Source organism: Xiphophorus maculatus, chromosome 19, assembly GCF_002775205.1.
Source record: "Xiphophorus maculatus strain JP 163 A chromosome 19, X_maculatus-5.0-male, whole genome shotgun sequence".
Taxonomy (NCBI): Eukaryota; Metazoa; Chordata; class Actinopteri; order Cyprinodontiformes; family Poeciliidae; genus Xiphophorus; species Xiphophorus maculatus.
Window position 1 is genome coordinate 15796814 of NC_036461.1, and position 22099 is coordinate 15818912.

Genomic DNA, 22099 nt, shown 5'->3' on the forward strand with positions numbered 1-22099 from the left:
TTCTGACTGTAGTAATGATTAATGGCAGCTGTGGTGTGTTTGGACTTTTTACCTCTATATTTCTCTCTTGACACGGAAGTCTCAATTGGTTATGGTATAAATGAACTCCACTGGGTTCTGCCATATGTGTTTACATGATTATTCACAAGCGCTCTACTTGCAGCTCTCAATGTCAGCTGCCACATTAGCAGTGCTGCATTTTGCTCTCACGCCTTAATGAAGCACTTTGATTACAGCTCTTTGACTTATAGCCAGCTGCATTAGAACATCATTTTCTTTCTATTTATCTGTGATTATGGTAGCTTCTTTGATTTTCTGCTGGCTTTGAACTAACCATAGAGACTCTTTACCTTGCCAAGATAATAATAATATGCTAAGAACCCTCACCGCGCCTTAGAGACGTCCCTTTTTATATGTTCAGAAAATTAATTTCTATCCTTTTTTCCCTTCCCTCTTTTCCTATCCATCTCTCTCGCCGTGTGGTTCGTGGTTTGGATCGGGAATGCCGTTGGATGCACGGATGGATGCCTGAATCCCACGCTTACGTTCTCTCTCTTTTTAAACCCTTTAGAACCCAGCTTCCTGGAGAGACCACGATGACGCCACCTCCACACACTCAGCTGGCACACCGGGGCCCTCCAGCGGGGGACACGCTTCACAGAGCGGTGACAACAGTAGTGAGCAAGGTGAGCCAGCACAGAAATGGGCAATACAGATATACAGACAAGGGTGACCATATTTACTACAGCTTTATACATTTATTTTTTTTACATAAACACACATGCAGTGCCTTTGCAAGAATTTAAACCCCTTTAGATTACAGTTTACATTTACTCTGATACCACTAAATAAAATCACCTTCCCATCAGCTTTGACCAGCTTCTACCTTCATGTTGCAAGGAGTGTTAATACATTTGTGAGGCGTTGCGTATGAGCAAAGGATATAAGTAAGCCTCATGCACCAAATGGACATTTTGTTCTAAAAGCACCAGAGCTTCCTGTCACACTTTGCATTTTTTCACCTCTGTTCATCTGAGCACAGTCAAACCAGAAAGCAAACATGTTCATCCACTGTTCCGCTCAGGCACGAACCTGAGCAACAGTCGCTTTAATGCACCAACCTAAGAACAGGCTTTTCAAAATCTTGCTATTAAAAGAGCTAAATAAAAGCCGGTGATTAATAGTATATTTCTGCCAGTTCCCGCTTGAATGTGAACCATATTAACTTTGCCCACACAAAAGCTTATAATCATGTCTCATAGTGTCTTGTGTTCAGTGTTATCTCCCACTTGACATGCCAAACATTAATAATGCATTTCAAAACAAGACTATTTGAATTAATTACATAGCATGTGCCACAGCTGTCCCCCTGTTGGTATTTTTGTCACGGTGTATACCAGTTTTGACATGTAAACTGGAAAACCAATAGGCTTTTTGGTAAGTTTAGAGGCGAGACCAACTACACTGACATGTTGCTTTGAATGTGCCCTCTTTTTTTCTTTTTTTAAAGATTGTGTAAGCTGTTATGGATCTCTCTCTCTCTCCCTCTCTCTCGCTCTCTTTCTCTGCAAGTCAAGGCTTTCATCAAACTAACTGATGTTCCATGATTTTACCTGCAAAAACCTTCCAGTTTACCTCTACAAGCTCCTTCATCATGGGAAAACTTTTGGATTAGTTCCATCAATAAACATTCACACATATTGATAGACCTATTCTGTTCTATGTGGTGTGTATGTCATCAGGCCAAAACAGTTGTTGTTGCAGCTTTTGAACCGTTGCTGACCACATACTTGGGGGGACAGATGGCCTCTGTGGTTGGATGTGTCAATAGTAGTTGGATCTAATTCTTATCTCAGACTCTAGTTGGAAATGATTAAGCCTGTGATAGCTAAGGCCTTAATAAAAGAATAGAGATATGTAAAATCTCTATTATTTCCCTCTATATATTTTGAACCATGCATCCTTTTCCTACTTGTAAATCGTGCGGTACTTTATATTGGTCTACCACGTAATGTCCTAATAAAGTCCATTTAAATTTGTGGCTTTATCTTGGTGAAATAGGTAGGAATGCTGCATAACGTGGGCGCACAATTATAAATAAAAATCAGAGAACAAAAGAGTCCAAAAGGTGACCGTAATACAAAACAAAGTAAGTTTTCGGATGCCTCCTTGCAAGAGAAAGTGGCTTTCTAGAGGAAGAACAGCCAAAAGGGGAGGAGGGTGGGGGTGGGAGGGACTCTGAGAAAGAAATGCACTGCCTATTGATTATCTTACACACATAAGTACAAGTGACCTGTAATCCACAGAGCACTTATCGACTCCTTTCCCCACCGTATCCAGTAACAGCAGATCAATGCTGGCCAAAGACAGTTACGGTACAGCCCCATGTGCTGGGCCTACACAGATCAAGGCTAGATAATGCTAAATGCAGCATCCACTACCTTGGGATGTTTCTTGATAAAAACCTACATATGCAGCTAAGAGCTGAGTAAAAGATTCAGAAAAAAAATCACAACAGAAGTTAAAGAGTAAAAAAGGTGAAAAAGTAGGCACAGCAAATAAAAGACAGAGAAAAAGGGAATGGGACCAAGGGCAACTGATTTAATGGTCTAATGAGGCCGTCCTCTAGCCAGTTGTTTTGTGTGAGGCATTCTCTGACCTTTTGCTTCGCTCGGGAGCCCCGCCGCCTCATTTTTCACATTCTTGCAATTACGTTAACGCTTGAAGCGCTCGCTGACTCTCGACTCTGGCCCTTCCATTCTGACAGAGCCTTCCCACTCCAACCTCTCCACCTTCCCCTCCTCTCCCGCTCCTCACTCTGCTCCACTCCACGCATGAACTAGCCACCAATCTCAATACATCTCAGCATTAAATTTGTAGTCCGCACTCTTGAGTCCAACCAAGAAATCGCGAAATGTGAGCTTCACTTCGGTAATGGGGTCTTTAACAGCTTGGCCTCTCTTAAAAGGGGTGACAGTGTGGATCAGTTGGTTGAAGAAAGAGTGGATGGGCTGCGCTGAAGGAAGAGGAAAGAGTAAAAAAACAAAAAAAACATAAAGTTTTCCTGCTATGAACAATGATCCTAGGGACTTATTGTGACCTTTCACTTTCAGATTTTTGGATGAACAAATAAATCTGAGGAGATGTTTCAGGAGGCAACACACAAAATGCCTCTGGCTCTAGATGCACCTTGATTAACGGCTCTTTGGCGCCCTTCCAATCTTATTTGGAAGCATCAAGGACTTGAATGAAGTTGATGAATGTGTGCACCTTAAGATAATACTTGCTTCTAAGCATGAATGAATATTTCTATCACTCAAAGTGTTAGGGAGCAGCAGTATTGAGTTTATTGGTTAAGGCAACCAGATTCCTGCCTTAAATGCACTGGTATTTCAAAGAGTTCTTGATCCCATTTGTTCGCAGGCCCACAGGATCATGCATCCCCTATCATGCTTAACAGTGGGCATAAGGTGCTTTCCCACATATTCATCCTGTGTTTCACACGTCTTTAGTGAATCTGACTAACACACACGGTTCCATTTAGACAACTCTAAATTATTACATTCACAATAGCTGGACAGAAAAGGCATTTTTTCTGACATGCCTAAAAAATAACTAGTTTTAATGTAAATTGCATTTATTGATTGTTATAAAGACATTTTACCTCCTTCACTATCCAGATCACAAACTTGGGTTCTCGTCCAGCCCGTTGCCCAGTGGCAATAAGAAATGGGTCTCTGTCCCACATCCCTATGGAAGCAAAGTCATAGATTACAAAAGTTCTTAGAAACTATGATCTATTTAAAAAAAAAAAAAGTTATTTCTGATTTCAGTAAAAGCAATTGTCTAATACCCTGGGGATTTTCCTAATGATTGAGTAGATTCAGAAAAAAGGTTTTTCTTATCTAATTTTAAATTGTATTACTAAAACATGACAGATATGCATTCTTTATAATTTTGACACATTTACCAAGGATGCAAACAAATTTGTCCAAATCTCTCTCAATATATCCTCCACAGCAGGCATTGCCTCAAACCTTGGTTCCTGCATGTGCATACGATTAAGTCCAAGAGTTTGCATGCCTCTGCTTCCGTCCCCACTTGTAATTATTAGTTATGCATGAATACCAAATGCACAATGACATCTTGAGTGCTTGGCAAAGGGGATTTCTGCACCATTCCCAGAATCTACTGTAAATGGAAATGGCTCAACAGAAGAGAGGAGAAAGCATTTTGTACATTTTCTCAGCAATTGAACAATCCCCACGCTGTGCAGATAGACAGGCTCCCCAGAGAGACCGAGAGAGGCGGAGATGGAGAGAAATGGGAGGGAGAAGCTTGAGTGTTCGGCTCCAAGGGAGCGCGCTCCGCTTGATGGTGTTGTGGTACATTTGCGTGTGTGTATATGTGGGGAGTGCGGTGAACCCCCTTAGCCCCGGCTAGGGGCCCCACTCTGCGAGGTCTTTGTGGTTTAGCTCACTAGAAGGGGTCATTGCTGGCAGGGACACGACTCCTGGTGTCCCAGCGTGAGCATGGTTTGTTGAATACTGCATTTGCAGGACCTTTGGCTTTAACTTTGCTTTTAGCAGCTCTGCCTGGTACTTAAAATGTTCGAGCAATGCTGGTAGAGGAAGAAAAAAAAAGACTCAATTATTCATTCAAAATCTCTGCAAAACACAAGACAGCGGTCTTGTTGAATTTTAGTGGCATTTACTCCAGCTCTGGAAGGATCTGTGAGGCGTGTCTGTGTATATAAAATATATGGTTTGTGTCTGTTTGCGTGTGTGTGTGTGTGTGTCTGTGTCTGTGTGTAGAAGCACACACGTGCATGTGTTAGTTGGCTCCCTTTAAGTGCCTGTTAGAGTTTAATTTAGTGTAGTAATTAAAGCTGAACACTAGCCCATAAACAACAGATAAACAATAAAGCAGACCCACGGCCTGCTGTTTCATGGTTCTCTCTCCCAGCTGTTGAAGCACTGATAATTTTTTACACAGTGGCCCAATCTCCCCACAATACAACGCTGAAGCATCAAGGGTGTGTATGTGTTCTGAATGTGTGGAACAGTCTGAAAAAAACAACAACACCTAAATGCTTCAGATCATAAAGCAAATTTAATTTCACACAAATAAAAAAAAAAAAATCTGTTTTTAAATAATGATTTTATTGTGGAGGAGGTAAGCTTGCTAATGAATAACCTTTATGTGTGATCAGGCTATCTTTGTTAAGTTTGATGATCTGAATTATTTTAAGTGTGAACACAGATGGAACCTGTGAGGGGGTAAATACTGATTCACAGTACGGTAAACACATGGTTTATATAAGCTTCCATTAGGAGCAGAAAACGCAGAAGCTCAGACAAGAAATCAGTGAGTGTAAGAGAAGAAGTCATGTAAAAACTCAGCAGCAGCGGCAGAGAGCACATAAACATTTAACAGAGTGCAGCCATGATGTGCATCAAAACTTATAAACCGTCACATCTCACTCAGCAGCAGTGAGTGAGCAGGAAACAAGCTGAAGATAAACTCTGCTAATGAGGATAACAATGCTTCAGTGCTTCTCCATACATTTTGTGCAACTTTAGCCCTCTCTCCACATGCAAGCCTGAATGTTGGTCAGGTGTCTGCTGCTTCTCTGACGGGTGCAGTATGTCTGTCTGTCTGTCTGATTGTTTGTTGGGAAGGGGCAGGGCAACTACTGAAAGCTGAGAGGAGTTGCCGCGAAGAAGGGGGCAGAAAACATGGTACAGAGGGGATACGTTCATGATCCCATTAGCATAAAAGAGGCTAAATTATTCATGTGGAGTGCTTAACCTATGGGGAAAACTATAGTTAATGCACATAGTTTTAAAATGGATCTCTGCCTGGCTCTGTCCCAGCACCAGATTCTTGCTAGATTCAGCATTCGTGGGCATTTACGGGAACGGCCGCCATGCATACTCACACACACACACATGCACACCCCCATATGGGCGAATGTGCACACTTGCTAAAACATCAGTGCTCCTCAAGTTGTTTCTAGGGGTTCTTCTCCCTTCTTCTCTCCATCTTCTCTCCGCCTCTTTTTTCCATTTGTTCCTCCATCATTTTCCCACTCTCTCCCCTTCCCTCACACTTCTCTCTTCTTTCGCCCCTCTCCGTCTCGCCTTCAGTGCTGCAGACTACCTGGCACTCATCCAAAATGTGATTAAAGAGAATGATCGGCTCCCTCAGATCCCTCTTTCCTTCCTCCCTTCCGCTCTCTCTTCCTTTCTTTCTGTCTCTGTCTTTCTTCTTGACCTGTTGTTATGGCTTGAAAACAATGAAAGAATGTGGACTGTAACAGCACTGCCAGTACGGTACAGCCTTCCCACTACATCACCATCACCCCTTGCCCTTCAATCTAGCTTTCCCTTTTCACATCTTCTCCTTTCGCCTTTCGTCTTTGCCGGAGTGCTATATGAGGCCTCGTCCCTCTGGTCCATAATCATGAACAGGCCCTTGGCGCGACCTGGCTAACCCGGTCTAGCTCTGCCTGAAACTGGGTTTCAGCATAGCAGGAAAGGCACATTAACTGGGTCAGCCTAATGTGCAAACTAATGTTTGGAGAACATAGGGAAAAAATTACCCAGATTATTCTGACAGCAGCTGACGAGAATGTCTGCTTTGCACCATTAAGGCAAAATCTTTTTGGGGAGATGTTTTTTTTTTCCTTCCTCCCATGAGCTCGTTTTCTACCCTGATTCCTACTCTAGTACATGCTCATATGGTTTCCCTCTGTGTGGTGTAATGCCTCGCATAAGAATTCACATTTCTTTAACTTTTGATTTTTGTCACATTACAACCACAAATACAATTTTTAACTGAAGCACAGTTTCCCCACAGCATGAAGGTGCACACACTATGTTTTGACATGGGAATGGTGTGTTCAGATTTGAATGAAGACCAATGCAGTCATTTCAAATCCTGTAGCAGCTTCTTTCATATATTTTCTGGAGGGTCATGTGTTGTTATCTTTCCTTTCATAGACCGCCATGAGATGCTTACCTTGTTTCAAACATTTCCACATATTTATCTCTGACCTATCTACTATCTTCCTTTGTTTTCATGATGCCTTTTATTTGTTTATCACAGTTATACTTATGGGTGTCAGAGTAAAGGGGGCTGAATACGAATGCTCACACTCCTCAAATGTTTCTTTTTTTAATTTGAATACCATTTGCATTTACTTCATAAATGTGCACTACTTTTCATTTATTTATCTCATAGAATCCCAATAATTACATTAAGGTGTGTGGTTGCAATCTGGCTAAATGGGAGAAGGGGTGTGAATACTTTTGCAAGGCACAGTAGATGAAGACTGTGAAATCTGAGAGTGGCTTCAGCACAGTTTAAAAGCTCAGAGGAAACACAATTGTCGGCATGTAATCAGAAATTACCAGCAGTGACTTTTTTTCCCCCTCCTTTACTCAGAGGCTTTGATCAACAAAAACAGCAGAGTGAGGGCATGTTGTATCAGTTCATTATGGCGTGGGTTTACACGCCCATGTTCTCCTGCTGATTACGCCATTGTATGTGGTGGTGATGTGGAGTGCACTGGGGTCTGATGTAATATGGCTAAAAGGGATTTCAGCACGTGTCCCAGAGGGCATCTCCACATCCATTAATGTTGCCGTCGTCGTATTTTCACAAGGATGACAGGACCTCTAGATTTTTTTAAAGGCCTGGAGTGTTTTCCCAGGAAATCTTTTTTTTTTGTCTCGTCTCGAAGGGCTTTGCCCAAAGGAGGGGGGGGGGGGGTCAGCCAAGAAGTTACCTTTGAGAGGCGATAATCCAATTTCTCTAGCACTCATCAGATTTGTTTTCCTCTTGTTTGGCAGCCTCTCTGTGAGTGTATGTAGACAGAGATAGAATGAGAGGCAGAGACTGTGAGATGCCGCTGATTTCTGTGTCCAAATCCGGGCCCCATTGCTGATTGGAGAGAGGTCATAGAAGCCAAGTCTGTGAAAGGCACACCTGCGGGGAAACTCCAAAAACCCCTGACTGCCGGCTTACACTGGGTTGTTTAAGGTGTACTTAGTTGGAGTATAGCCCTGACTTCAAATGTCCTTTCCCCATCTTCACCTTTGTGTTTGACCAATGGGCCTTGTGCTCTTTTACGCTCCTTTCTTTCTTCAGCCTCCCTTGGCTCTTTAATCTCCTCTCCACCCCCACCCTCCCGGTTCTCCTCCCCCTAATGTCTAAAACCCTGCATCACGGCAAAGGTCCCTCCAAAAAAACAGCACGCGGTTTTAGCAGAGTGGCTTAGCGAGGCTAGCTGCAGCTTGTTCACTGGCTGCGTGGTTTTTTTCCTTCCTCTTGTGTAAACCGAAGTTTGCACTCCGGAGCAAACGCAAAACTGCAGCGGAGCCGCTGTACCCTACAGGTACCGCTTTAACATGCTGCCACAGTCCAAGAGAGTGGGAGGATGATAAAGGAAGTGTGTTACAATCCTGGTTCTCTTCTCTCTGCTGCTGATTTTCACGCGCTCATGTTTTACGTTTATGCAAAGCTTATGAGGGCATTATGCAAGATAAGCTCATTTTCTAGTCTGATTCCCACTCTAGTACATGCTTTAATGACTCTTAAAGCCAAAGGGCTGCTTTTTTTTTAGGAATAATAGGAGTCCCGCGCTCTCTCTCAGTTTCCGTGTAGCCAGGGTGCTTTTTCCACACCTGATCACTTTTGTTCACCCATTTTATGGCTATTCGGGAACAGGCAGAAGTGAGCAATTTGATAGTGTTTATCGCCACAAGCCCTAATGTTTATTGGAAGCAAGCGACTAATAATTTTTGATTACCCCAGAGGAGGTATTAGCCATGTTAGTCAGCAAGGATAATTTCTTATTTGCATCCCTCGAGCAGAGCGCACTCCGAAGGAACGCTGGGGCTAAATGTGCAACAAAACGAATCAAACACGCCAAACGAGATGCTCCATCCTGGCTGGCTGCGGGGCGGAAGCTGAGAAAACCTTCATTATGCATTTACCATAATTCATTTAGAGCGATATCAATTTGTAGAATACAGAGAGATGTTTGGAGGGGGAAGAAGGAAGGAAAACACCATATCAAACGAACAGAAAGAAAGAGAGGAGAAAAGCGAGATGAAAAGGAGAAAGATATTCAAGGATAGCTCTTTGCCAGGGTTTTTAAAAGGCTGCTCCAATTATGCTGTTTTCCATGTTTTCAGGCAGAACTTGCATGTTAAATTGTGCAATCTTTATCAATGATATGCTCCAAACCTAAACAGAGCAAATGATGACTTGCTTTTACTGAGACAGTTTGGCTCAGGAATTTATTTCTTTCCCATTTTTTTCTTGAGATTGAGGCTCTACCTCAGGTGTTTTTCAAACTTCTATAACCAGACAAGATGCTTTAAAACAGTAAAACAGAAGTTAAAGTTTTTCACAAAGCAAGAAAGAAAGTAAAATATTTATTTGCACTGCATGTTTGAAGTAAATGTTTCCTAATTCTGGGTTAAAAAACTGGAATCAGAATTAAAGTGGGGAAAGATTGACGTTTTTATTAACCCCAAGTGCAAAATTCAAGATGGCTGCAATAATCAATAGTTAAGTTGCAGCTTGTATCTAATTACATTTTTAAAACTTCTAACTGCATGTGTAGGCACTATTTATAAATGTCTTCCTATATTGTTTAAGTATGTAAAATGCAGACATATTCACCTTTATTAGCTTGTGTTGACAGCTTGTGGTATTTAGTCTGGTCATTGAGTTCAAGAATCAGCAAATCTTTCTGACTTCCTGACTTGCAGCTACAACATGGCAAAGTTGTTCCCACTAGACATTGGCAACATTCATTTAATTATAATATTTTAAGTTTTTTTTTTTTGCAATAAGAATAAAAACATTGATTATGAACTATTTGTAATTTTCTGTTTTAGTCTTTTGGGTTCAACACCTGTTGCTGCACATACACACACTGTGCTAAGAACAAAAGCACATACACATCATCATTATCGAACACTTCAGTATCCAATTATTGCAATCTACCATATTTTGAAAATCACTGACATTCATTGATGGTCTTCTGTAACATTAATATAAAAAAATCTAGATTTTGGACATATTACCTCCATATTTTATCTATTCACCTTGTAAATTTGGTTGATGTCAGGCTTTTCTCTGTGTACCACAAAAGGCATTCCAAGTACCACTAGCTGTAGCTGTACCACCCTTTGAGAACCATGACTCCAGTTCAAATATTTCCCCTCCGTTCATGTAGGGTCACTCTGTTTGGCTTCGATCTTGCTTACTCAAAGGTTCTTTTTTTTATTTGACGGGACAGTTACTACATGCTTTCATTTTTCTCTCTTGGCAACAGTGCACACTAAATAAGAGAAAGACCTTTAAAAGCATCTTTCCCTCTGCCTGATGACTAAGGCCCCGTTTAAACAATTGGAGGAAACTTATGGAGACAGCTAGTGCTTAAAGAAATGAGAGCAGACAGAAAAACACACTACTATCTTGTGATAACCAGTGCTTTCTTTCATTATCTCTGTGTACAAATCTCCACCTTGGAAAAACTACACTCACTCTATTGCTTCATTCAGGAATAAAACAATGAGCAAAGAAAAACCGAGACAAAAATAAAGAAAAAAAAACATTTAACATTTTCTAAAGTGATGGGGGAATAGCTCTGTTGCTTAGTACAAATACTTACTCCCAGGGATGCAGTCCTTAGACAACCGAGTGTCTGCAGGAGACATCTGCGAAGCCTGACCTCATGACCCCAGAAAGAATGTTCTTAAGGTGGGGGGAAAACAGCCTTTACCACTACACCGCGGCTTACAGGACAGTCCGAGCAGCTGCACAACAAACCCAAGAACTCCACCGAGTGAGTAGATGGAAAATACGTAAAAAGGTTTGAAAATGTAGAGTAATAACAAGGCAAGGTGTTCAGGTTTATGGGTGATGGGGAAAAATTGGAAGTAATGTCAGCAACAGCATAGCTGGACTTGCTGTGAGTTTTGCCTTGCAGGCTTGGCTGCCTCGCTCTCCTCCAGCCTCCCATGAGATCGTTTTCAGCCTTTATGAGTCAAAAAGGAAGCCTGGTTGAAAATGAGAGGTTACGCAAGCCAGACCCGAGCACCTCGGAGTGAAGAGAGGAGAAGATCCCCGCTGCAAGGGCCCTGCTGCTATTCAAAGCACCTGCCATTGTGTGGGCGCTCATCCAGGCCCATTGTTGTGCAGAAATTAGTCGTGCTCCTTTTGGCTCCCTTCAGCTCCAGGGGCATGTGGCAGATCCCCTCGTTGTTCTGCATTCAGACATGTGGTTGGGGAGATACGTGGCCCCGGCTACCATCGCTACTGGCTGTGGCCCCTTGCCCTCACTTGCATAGCAATGCACCCGCTAGCTTATTAATTATTTTTTCTTATCTGCTCTCTGTTGTTGTTCCCTTCTGAAAAACACTGTTGGGCCAAAATTCCTATACTTATCTTTTCCCTTCTTTTGTAGTCCTACTCTTCATTTTCCTTTGGAGTATATGCTTATTGTTCTTTGGAGCACCCTCATTATACCCGTGGTTAGAGTTTAAGGCCCTCTCTCTTTGATTTTGGTCTCGTAGGGAGTAAGCGGTGGGCTGCGGGAAGCTCTAGGGCAGGCCCGGCTCTCAGGGCTCCCCAGCGAGCGTCTCGGAGAGTGGGCTTGGGGGTATTGTGGAGCTGGGTACCAATGCAGGATTGTCGGCACCGACGCTGGTCCGGGAGGGGTGAATGTGAGGGGGAAAATTGAAAAGTCGATAGCAAAGGCTGTTATGAAAAAATCTGAAATAAAAGGAATGAAGAAAAAAAGCAGCAGGGAGGAGAAGGGAGGTTCTAAATGAAAAGCAAACAATAAGTTGCACTAAATTGCTAGAATATGTATTGCAATGCAGAAAATCTTTTTAGTTTACTACATTTAATGATGATCTTCTTCTTTGTCCACTCAATTAAAATCACACTAACAATAGGTCACTATAGGTAATACTGCTGTTACTATGCTGTAGAACCAATTTTTTCAATTGAACAGCACATTTTCTTCCACAATCATGTTTCAAAAAGCTTACATAAAAAAAGAGAAAGAAAGAAAAATCTTATTTCTCATTTCACAAATCATCTCCAGAGTACTTGGTTCTCTCTAATGCTTTCTTCTCTTAAACTTACCTGACAGATTTTCTACAGAATTTTGGGTCTGGAGACTGAGTCTTGGAAAATGGTTGGTTTTGAGTCCAGAGAACCATTTCTGTGTTGATCTGGCTGCATGTTTTGGATCCTTGTTATCCTAAACCACCCTATGACGAGCCATTTCCAGTTAACTGGTAAACTCCAACAGATCTTTACATTAAAATCTCCTGGTAGTTTAAAGAGTTCGTGATGTCATGCAATCTAACCACAGATACTTCATGACATTTTCCAGATTCATCCTTTGCTTTATTTTTTATTAGGTATCATCCAGCTTTATTTATTAAGCTTTGAGTTGCTTTAAAAAGTTTGAATTGTTGCTCTTCTACATAAACTTCTGAATTATTAATTAGAAGTTACTATAAAGTCTGTTCAACATAAGAATAAATAAAAACATGCTTTCATTCTCAATATGTGATTTATTTCCTAACTGAATTTATTTCGGAAACTAAAGATCGGATTCTTGTTTTTTTCAATGTAAGATTATTTTGCTGCGGTAATAGATTTTTTTATTGTAATATTTTTTGCACCTTTAATCGGGGTTGTCAAAAAATATGCACATCTTTAGATATATATCTATGACATTTAGTACTTTCTGTGGGAGCAATCGGCTCCTACTCATCCGATCCCACTGATTGCAATTTCTACATGCCAGCAGCTGTCGAGCGCCTCAGATCAAAATTAGTGCCATGGAATTGGGCCTTAATGAAATGACCTGCTGGATTTACCTTACGGAGCAGGGCAGACAGTCAATACTGGCCTGGTGAAAACTGCCTCTTTGCTTGCTGCTGTCCCATTAACGAAAGGAAATAGTCCCGAGTAAACGTATTAAGCTCTACTTCCACCTTCTAATTATATTTTTTCCCTTCTACCTTCATAATTCATTCACTTTTTCATTAGGTTTTAATATTGAAAAAGGCTTTTAACTGACTCCTTCCTCTTCATTGGGTCACCGGTTATTTGTCACTACGTATTAATGATGTGTCAGAGTAGTCCATTTTAGTTTATATTGAGAGAAAATCCCATTTGCTACCGTTGTTAGGAAATGGAACTATATTTCCTTGCATGGTTGTTTCCATACGGATGTTGCATCATGGAGCTGAAACAAATGCTTCTGCTTCCTATAAGAATGAGTGAATTTATGTCAAGGCCCTGTGGAGGACAGTGGTCCCCGGTTATAGACTTGTAAAGAAGCCTGTAGGTGAGGGGTCTTGACAAGACGTGAGCAGCAGACTCTCATATAAAGCTGGATCTGATTTCTCTGCTAGTTGGCTCCCAGGAGATATGTACTCTACCCTCTGTTGATCAGGCTGTTATTCACAACTGTTAGGAAAAATACAGTGGTAAAAAGAATGAAAGAGTAGTTTTGTGAAATGAGATGCTCTCGTTCTGCATGCCGTAATTCCCTCCTAGGCTCAGGATAAGAACAAGGAGAGCAAAGGAAAAACTGTTTAGGTAAATGAATGCATTTGAACTCCTCTCCTTTTGTCTCGTTCTTTTAATGTTTTCCCCGAGTTGTGTGTGTGATGGACTTGTCAGAAAGCACATCTGCATTTGTGTGGACATGATTGCTTCAAAATAACAGGGAAATATATCAGCAAGAGTGCAGACAGTAGCAGCTCCTCACTGATCTGACTAATTTATGAGGGTAAACTGCACTGACAGAGAGAGATAGATGCAGGTGAAGGGAGGAAGTTTTCATTGACTCTCTGGAGCGGGCCAACCCAAAGCCCCTGGAGGGATCTCTCTCAGTTTGAACTTTATCAGGGGCTACGCTTAATCAATACATTATTGGAAAAAGAATTAATTACTAAAGCAGAATAAAACAGCTGCATTTTAAACCAAGGATTCATCAATTCTGTAATCTCTTGGTTACAGCCCGGGTGTCAGGAGGATCATTTCAGCTCCGTGTAATGAGGAACAGTGGGAGTTTACTCCAACCCTATGTTGTCCTCCTCCTCCTTCTCTCGGTTTCTGACCCCTCCCTCCAACCAACAGACTTTGGATTCTGAGCTCTTTTTCCACCTTCTTTACTGTTGACGATACACCTTCCATGCTCTGCCTGCATTACGCATCTCTTTTTTTTAGCTCTGAAGGACTTGCTCCCCACCCTCCTACATTCCCTCCACATTCCTGTCTTTGCAGGAAAGGGACGAAAGGGTATTAAATCTGAAATCTCTGGTGTGAAAGCTGACTTGTTCGGGGACATTCCCGCTGCTGCAATCATCAAACCGGACATTCCTCCGCTCAGACTGGGACACTGCTGGTTTTGCAAAATGAGTCAAGGACATAAAAGATAGGGGAACTTAGACTAACTCTTTCTGATCAGCTCGGCATTCTTGAGTAAAGAATTCAAGAATATTGATGCCAAGCAGGACCTTGAGAAAGTATATCACTATAAAAAAAAAACTCCATAGCAGTTTGCACAAACAAGCCAGGTAGGGGATGCAGCAAACAAGAGTAGTAAGGTGCTCTGTTGAGTTTAACTATTTAGCCTGCATGCAAAACACTGTGACAAATGACCAACACTGCCATTACGCTATGGTGAAACTCAATGGTGGCATCATCCTATGAGGTGCTTTATTTAATAGGATCTAGAAGTCTTGCTATGGTTGATGAGATTATGGAAAGATGGTATTAATGATAGAATTGTGAAGAGCTTGCACAAGAATTGAGACTAGGTAGGTTCACATCTTGCATTGCAGAAACCCTAAGCAATAGTCCACGCAGGTCTATTTTATTTTACAAAATTTTACAAAATAAAATAGACACTAATTTAAGTCTCTAGATATCCAAACTAATAATACAAATTACTGATTCAGTGTTTCCGGAGTCTATTATTTCACATTTATGGTCTACTTTGTGTTTTATTACATAAATCCCCCCAAAACACTTTGAAGGTTGTGGTTGTAAAAAAAAAAAACATAGAATGCTAAAGGGGTGTAAATCCTTTGCAAGAGAATACCAACATCAATAGATTTTTAGGATACAAGTTGACTGACTTAAATGAATAAGCACGTTTCTTCACATGGCACATGAGTATGCCTTGTGTCAAAGTAACCTTGGCTGAACTGTTGTCACAGCCACTGCCATGCACCCTTCGCAGCCCCTGACCCCAGCCCAAAGCCTGTAAACCGACTGTCCTTGACTTTCCATAATGGAGGATTTCAAGGCAGGTTGAGAAGGGGTTATGGGTGATGAATTGGGTTTTTAGTGAGCTCATTAGGAAGCCAAACAGAGTTTAGACTGGCGGAGCGGAGCAACAGTGCAGTAATCAGTTCTGCTCGCTTTGTTCCCTGCCTCCAGGACATTTGTGTGGAAAAAAAAAAGAGCGGGGAGGGAAAAAAAAAAACCTATGGCATTTGGCTGATGAGAGGGCTGCTGAGCAGAGGCTACAATCTGATGGTTGACTTGTTGATTTATAAACCTTTTATTTCATTTGCTCTTTCAGCCACAAAGTTTTATGTGTAGACGTCTAGCATACCTGCTAATTTTGTTTTTAATGGTACTGTCTGTCACAAGTCCATCAGAAGTCTGACTTAATTCGTTTTTTGCTCTCTTTATAAAAGAAACATGTATTTTTTATTCCTTAATTGCCAGTGAAGTCAGAAAATCATGACTTTTCAGATCATACAACACCATAAACAGTAGTTGCTTTTCTGAATCACAAAATCAGAGCTACTAGCTTTTTCCTGCAGGATGACATAGTGTATTACTCCATTGATCAGATTTATTGTCCCTGTCCCAGACGTTTGCATAAAAATTATATTTGGTTTCATTTTAACTCAGTACCTTGTCCATCTTGTGTCTGTCAGGAGTATTAATGAATCTCTACTCATTATTTTATGAGTGAGGTGCAAGTTTTTGCCCGTAAGTGAAGGTAGAGCATCACTACAGTTGACATTTCAGAGCATTTTTCACTAACAGACAGATCTGTATGATGCCTCGGCAAATTTCTTTGTTTTCTTTTGTGCCATCTCATTTCTTGATTCCCATTTTTCAGAACATTATCATTCCAAAGCTGAGCAACTTGTCAATTTTCTCTGAGCCAGAGCTAGTTAGTAAAAAACACAAGTTTGGAAACAGCTTGTTTTACTAATAATCACACTTGTTTCAATTCAACAGAGACCAAATTACTTTAGGGAAATATCTATTCTTTAATATTTAACGTAGCATCAACTCTCTGACTTATATATACTTCTTTTGGTATTCCAAACTCTGTCTTTTTTTATTTTTCTGTTGTAACAATTATAAATTATAGAGTAAGTCAGGCCGAAATGCTGGTTACCACACTGTGAAAAGTCTTTATTGTGCTATTTTAAAAAGACACAGAAAGTCTTGGTTTGCAATTTTATACGTGCAGGTTTGTGAATTTATAGAAAAGAAATTAGCTCAGTTTGATTTCAAATGTAAGGACGGAGCAGCAGCAGCAGCTTCTGCCGCTGTGTTTAGAGATTAGAGAGAGAAGGGTGGAGTTGTCAGGGAGGCAGAAAGTGTGAAATGTCTGGTGGAGATCCAAAGCCCTTCATTAGCCACTGATCCCTGTCTTCTGAGTGAGGGGCAGTCATGGGCATCAAAACTCCCTTTTAGTCCCCCTCCCAAAAAAAAGCAGAGTTAGGGGTTGGATAGTAGCTCCCCCAACCCCTGCAATTTAGCCCTTTGCCATTCATGCAAATTGGGTCCTGACATCTGCGACAGACTGCCTCTTTTCTTTTATACATCTTTATTCCAGCTCTTCTCCTTCCAACTATTTTGCTTCTCAAATAAATCTCCTAATGGATGGCAAGTCCCCTTCCTAGATATGTTATTAATATACTACATATCCACATTTGTGTAATAAAGTTTGTAGAAATAAAAAGCAAAGGCGTGGAGTTGAATTTGTCACACCCCTTTACTCTAATACTCAAAAATAAAAACCAAAAGTCATCTAATTAGTCACTACACTTTGTGCAATTTAGTCTCAGTGTTGATGCTGCTGTTCTGTATTGGTTTAGAGAATATTAGTCTGCAAACAGCATCTCGAAGACCTACTATGTCTCAAAGTCTGGCCCTAAATCTAAATGAGAATCTTTGGGAAGACTTTTAAATAATCAGTGCTCTTTATCCAAAGATATTGAGCTTGTTTTGTTTTGCAAAGAAAATTTGGCAAAAGATTTGACAATGTGCAAAAGTGGTAGAGATGCTTTTATGTGTTTCACATATTCAAAGAACTGCAGGAAAGTTGTAGAAAACATGGATCCACAGAAACACAAACAAAGCTAGAAAATTATTATGTTGTTATTATAGGTTAATTGGAGGGATATTTTAGGCTCTTGGCAGAGTTTGAGCATATAAAAAAGATTAAGAGAGGCACAGTCAATGACCCTGGTAAAAAAAATTCTAAACTTCCCCCCCTGCCTCCCTCTTACTTCTGGACCCAATACTCCTCTTTGGCTCCAGGGGAGAAGCTGAAAGAGGAGGGTGGCTTCACTCCAGCCCATATTTTGGGTTATAAGGTAAAATAGCCTAACTGGTTGTTAAAAACATGTTTTACCTCCAACTCTACACCCTTCATCCTACCCTCTGTTCCCCCCCACCTCCCCTGCCTGCAATTCTTCTACCTCACCCTCCATGGCAGGGATGTGCACAGTGGGGTCAGCGCTGCGCCTGTGAGAAGAGAGAGGCCTCGTATTGGTGTAGAGGCGATAGTTATCTCCAACATTCCAGGGATGACATAGAGATATCTGGCCGATGGCAGGTTTAGAGGGCTTAGAGAAAGGGGCAGAGAAGGGAGGCACTGTACAAGAGCTGATGAGCACCCCTACACACACACACACCCACACGCCAACACACACATTTCACTTCGTCCTTCTCTCCACGCCTTTCTTACTGCTTGACTGCCTCACTTCCCCACACACAGAAAACAACATCTAATTAAAAGCTCTTATTCCACTTCATTTAAGGGTACACTTAATGATGTGCTTTTTTTTTGGGAGGGGTGGGGGAAGACAACCCGACATTACCTCTCATGCGAGATGAATCTCTGAGTTTCAGTCCTCGGGATTCAGGTACAGCTGTGTTTCACATAGACGCTTGTCTTTATTTCTCTGGGATACTTTTGGAGATATAGAAAAAAATGTAGAGAGGAGGGTTATGTTTCTCTTTCACCTTCAGCCATGTGTCCTGGTGGTAAAGGGGGTGGCAGACGAGGGGCGGGCAGCAACATCTGAGTTTGGCGGGCGGACTTGCTGAAGGAGAGAGTTTGTTGTAATTGCTCTGACAGGTTTTAAGGCTGTTAATGACTCCGGCCTGAGCGCCACCAATTTGTCAGCATGCTTGCTGTTTACTAAGCTGTTGTTTTATGGTCCAGTGCAAAGGGGGCTGCTGCTTGTTTAAGCACAGATCAGGAAATAATCAGCGTAAAACGCAGGCTGCAGTGGTGCCGTGCACACTGAGACTGTTCCGTTTAGAGCCCTCATCTACTGTATGGATCTGAGCGAGTGCTGCACACCATATGGTGTGTTCACACAGAGAAACAAAAATGTCCTGATGGCTTACTTAAATTAAAATAATAAAAAAACAAAAAACAAAAAAAAAACGGATGGTCAAGTATGTTTTATCAGTAAAGGGATTAGGGTCTTTTTGCATGAGCACGAAGCATATTGCTAGCATGTGGTTGTAGCAAGAAGGATGGTAATCCTCAGTCACCATGGAGCAACAGAGGGCTAGCTGTTCCACCAGGGTGAAAAGAGCCTCTTCGCATTTGTGCATGTGTGTACGGGAAGGAGATTGTGCATGTGTCAAAAGCATGTGGTCCCAGAGTCGGCAAAGACCCCTCCGTAAATCCAGAGTAAATAAAAGGGGTAACCAGACGGACAAAAGAGAAGCCCCCACTGCTTCCCTCATTCGTTGCCATTTGGGGGGACTGAATGTGCTAAACGCCGCTTATGTTGGCTGAAAAGTTGAAGAGAAAAAGAGGGAAAAGGGAGGCTCTAAATCCCCCTTCTTCTTTTCTCCTCATTCTCCACGGCCAAGCCTGCAGGGATGGAGGTGGTGTAATAGGAGGGTGGAGGGACGGGTCAGAATACTGTGCTAAGGTAGAGAATTCAAAATAGCTCTTATAGCCTCTGCTTCTCCATCTACTCGTGCTTTACTCTAGCTATCTTTGTGAATTTTCTCTTCTTGATTGGCTGAACATGCCTGACTAGTCTGGTCTGACAAGGGTCATGGTTGAAGAGGTTTTGTAATTGGTAACTTTAGCAGCAGCTTTAGTAAGCCGTTGCTTGTACACTTTTGCTTCACTACATTGAAGCAATAAGATTTTTAAGCATAACATAAAAAACATAAACAATATCTATCGAGCAGGTTTTACAACTTCAAACTAACAACTTTGTAAAACTCAGATCTGTGAAAGAACAACAAGATGCAATTTTATGCTTTCTGGATATTTCGAAAATCGAGCTTTCATAAAAATCAAACAGTTATTTCTCACAAGAAGGGGGGCTGTCCCTTTATGCACCACTAAAGTCTATAAGTACAATAAAATCCTACAGATTATGTGACAGAGGCATCTGTAAAAATAGAACCAAAATAAAAGAAAATACAGTACAGGTCATTGACTGCTTTATGAGACACACAATACCTTACTGATTTAGCCTTTTTTTTCACTACGCAATATAAAGTTGTGCACCACATATCAATATAGATTTTTCTATCAGAACCTCCAGAATAAATAACATTTGTTATTTATTGTTGTGACAGACTGTTACATTGTTCATTATTTATTCTAATTAATAATGACTCTTCAGAAGCTTTTCTATCACAACAATCAATAATTCTGTACACTGGACTCACAATCTGTGTGCGCGAGAGGAGCCACTCTTACTCAGCTCTGCAGCTAAACAGGTATTCCTGTGGAGCAAATAGAGTTTTATTTTAAGTGAGATTTACAAAATCCTGCAGGTGTTCTATGTCAGATAGAGTTGGACTCTTCAGAAAGATGAAGTTCATCAGCTTTGCTGAAAAGTTTGACGCTTTCTATTATTTGCTGTGCTCCCTGTAGAAGATAGAGCTTATTGTCGGCTCTTTGCTCCCTCTGACTTCATTTTCAGAAGACCTCACTGATACTGAAATGCCTGACTTTTTGTTTTCTTCCCTCATTACCAACTTCTGCACCCAAAATTGTTTGGGAGCAAGTGACTCGTTCATTGACAGGAAGAAATTTCCAGCCAGGTTAATTGTAAATTCATCAGCCAGCTCCCCAATGAACCTCCAGTTTCTTCACTGCTAACCATAGCTAAGTTTAAGTGTGGTTTTCATGGGTGGTAATATTTCTTACTTGCGGTCATATGCACAGTATTTCTATGGTTAACCTAACCATGGTGGCTTCCCCAGTGGGACGTTACCTCCTGAACATGAAACATCGGCTCTAGTGTCATTACAGCCTCCCTGAAGTCCCCCGTATAGTCTCAGCAAAGACCATGGGACACTTTGTACTCTGCTCATTTTTTTGCACAACATTTCCTAAAGGGACCTCGAACGTACCAACATTAGATAAGCAGAGATGCAATGTGTTTACAGTCCTTTCTCAGCCCGATAATGAGCTCAGCCCTGAGACCAATTTACTCACAAGGAGATATATCTGAATGCATTTTTAATAACCGCCCACTGGTGATGAGAGAGGGAATGTATGTGAGCGTATAATGTGCTCTTGGACTTGGGCTTGTTTGTTTGCCAGTGTGCTTATTCATTCTCTCTTACCCTCATTGCGTCCGGTCATTGTCTTCCGTGTTTGCCTGATTACACTTTCGCAGTCCCTGCGCGTATGAAAATATGCAAAGAAACTTTCATTGCAAACACTTTAAGTCAAGATCTTGATGGAGTGAGGGAGAAGGAGGAAGGAGAAAAGGTTGAGGGGAAGAAAGAAAAGAGGGGAAAGTGGGTGGGTGGGGGTGTGCTGCTATCTTTTTTTTTTTTTCGTCTCCAAGGGCGCTGCTTTTCCAAAAGTGCCTGGGGCTACACTCCAGCACCTCGGCTCCCTTAGGCCTTTCGACTGCCTCCTAATAGCCAACCCCCATCTGTGTCACATGGCCAGATGATGGGACGCTTCCCTCTGCTCTGCCCTGTACTTTTTTTTCCCTTACCCAATTTTTTTTCTCAGAGTGCACATCCACGCAGGTTAGAATGGCAGAGTTGCCAGGGAACAGTCAGAAGCCATTAGCGTTTGGGACAATTTGCCCTGCAGCGTTCCTTCTCTCGCTCATAAGAAAGGAGTGGGGGTGGATGCAAAGCACCAGCTCTCCTTCAGATGTAATGAGGTTGAGCAAGTTGGATCTTCTTTATTCTATTTCTACTCCTCCTTTATTCTTCCTGCTTCTCCTTTTTCATTTTTCCTTTGTTTCTTTCTCTTTTTTTATTTTCTGTCCACACTTTGTTCTTCTTTATTCTTGCGATGAAGTAAAATGTTGGTGCATAAACAGATTCAAAGACAGCTATTGAAGTTGTACACAGACTTGCTGCTGTAGAAGTCGGATCTGTAGACACACGCCAATATCAGTGTAAGACAGAGGGGCAGAAACGCAGGGAGAGTCTGGTTTCATCCTCGTGGGCTAGAGCAGGAGGCAGCAAGCATGCTGGGTAATGAAGTGACAGGTCAGTCTGTAAATACGCACGGGTCGCACTGGCCCTGGCCAGAGGGAAGGCTATCACATTGCAGTGAAAATGGAAACGTCAATAAAATTAATCTGCCAGCCTTTTGGCCACTGTGCGGCTCTATTGGATGAGCCTGACTGCTCACAGCGGGAGAGGGATTTGGAGAGTAGCTCAAAAATCAACACAAAACCTGGTGCCATACAAACAAACACCGAACGGAGCATAAACATTATTCAGCGAAGCTCAAAAGCAAAGAAACAAAGGCGGGGTGGTTAAA

General features: G+C 41.7%; 1 protein-coding gene across 8 annotated transcripts in view; it reads left to right on the forward strand.

The window, feature by feature from the left end:
• The window catches only part of meis2 (Meis homeobox 2), a 93197-nt gene that overhangs the window by 12864 nt on the left and 58234 nt on the right, over nt 1–22099 (forward strand). For all 8 annotated transcript variants that reach the window (XM_005798315.2, XM_023352648.1, XM_005798317.3 and 5 more), the window contains exon 7: nt 572–686. In XM_005798315.2, the coding sequence (XP_005798372.1) occupies nt 572–686 (115 nt within the window). The remainder of the gene's footprint in view (nt 1–571; nt 687–22099) is intronic.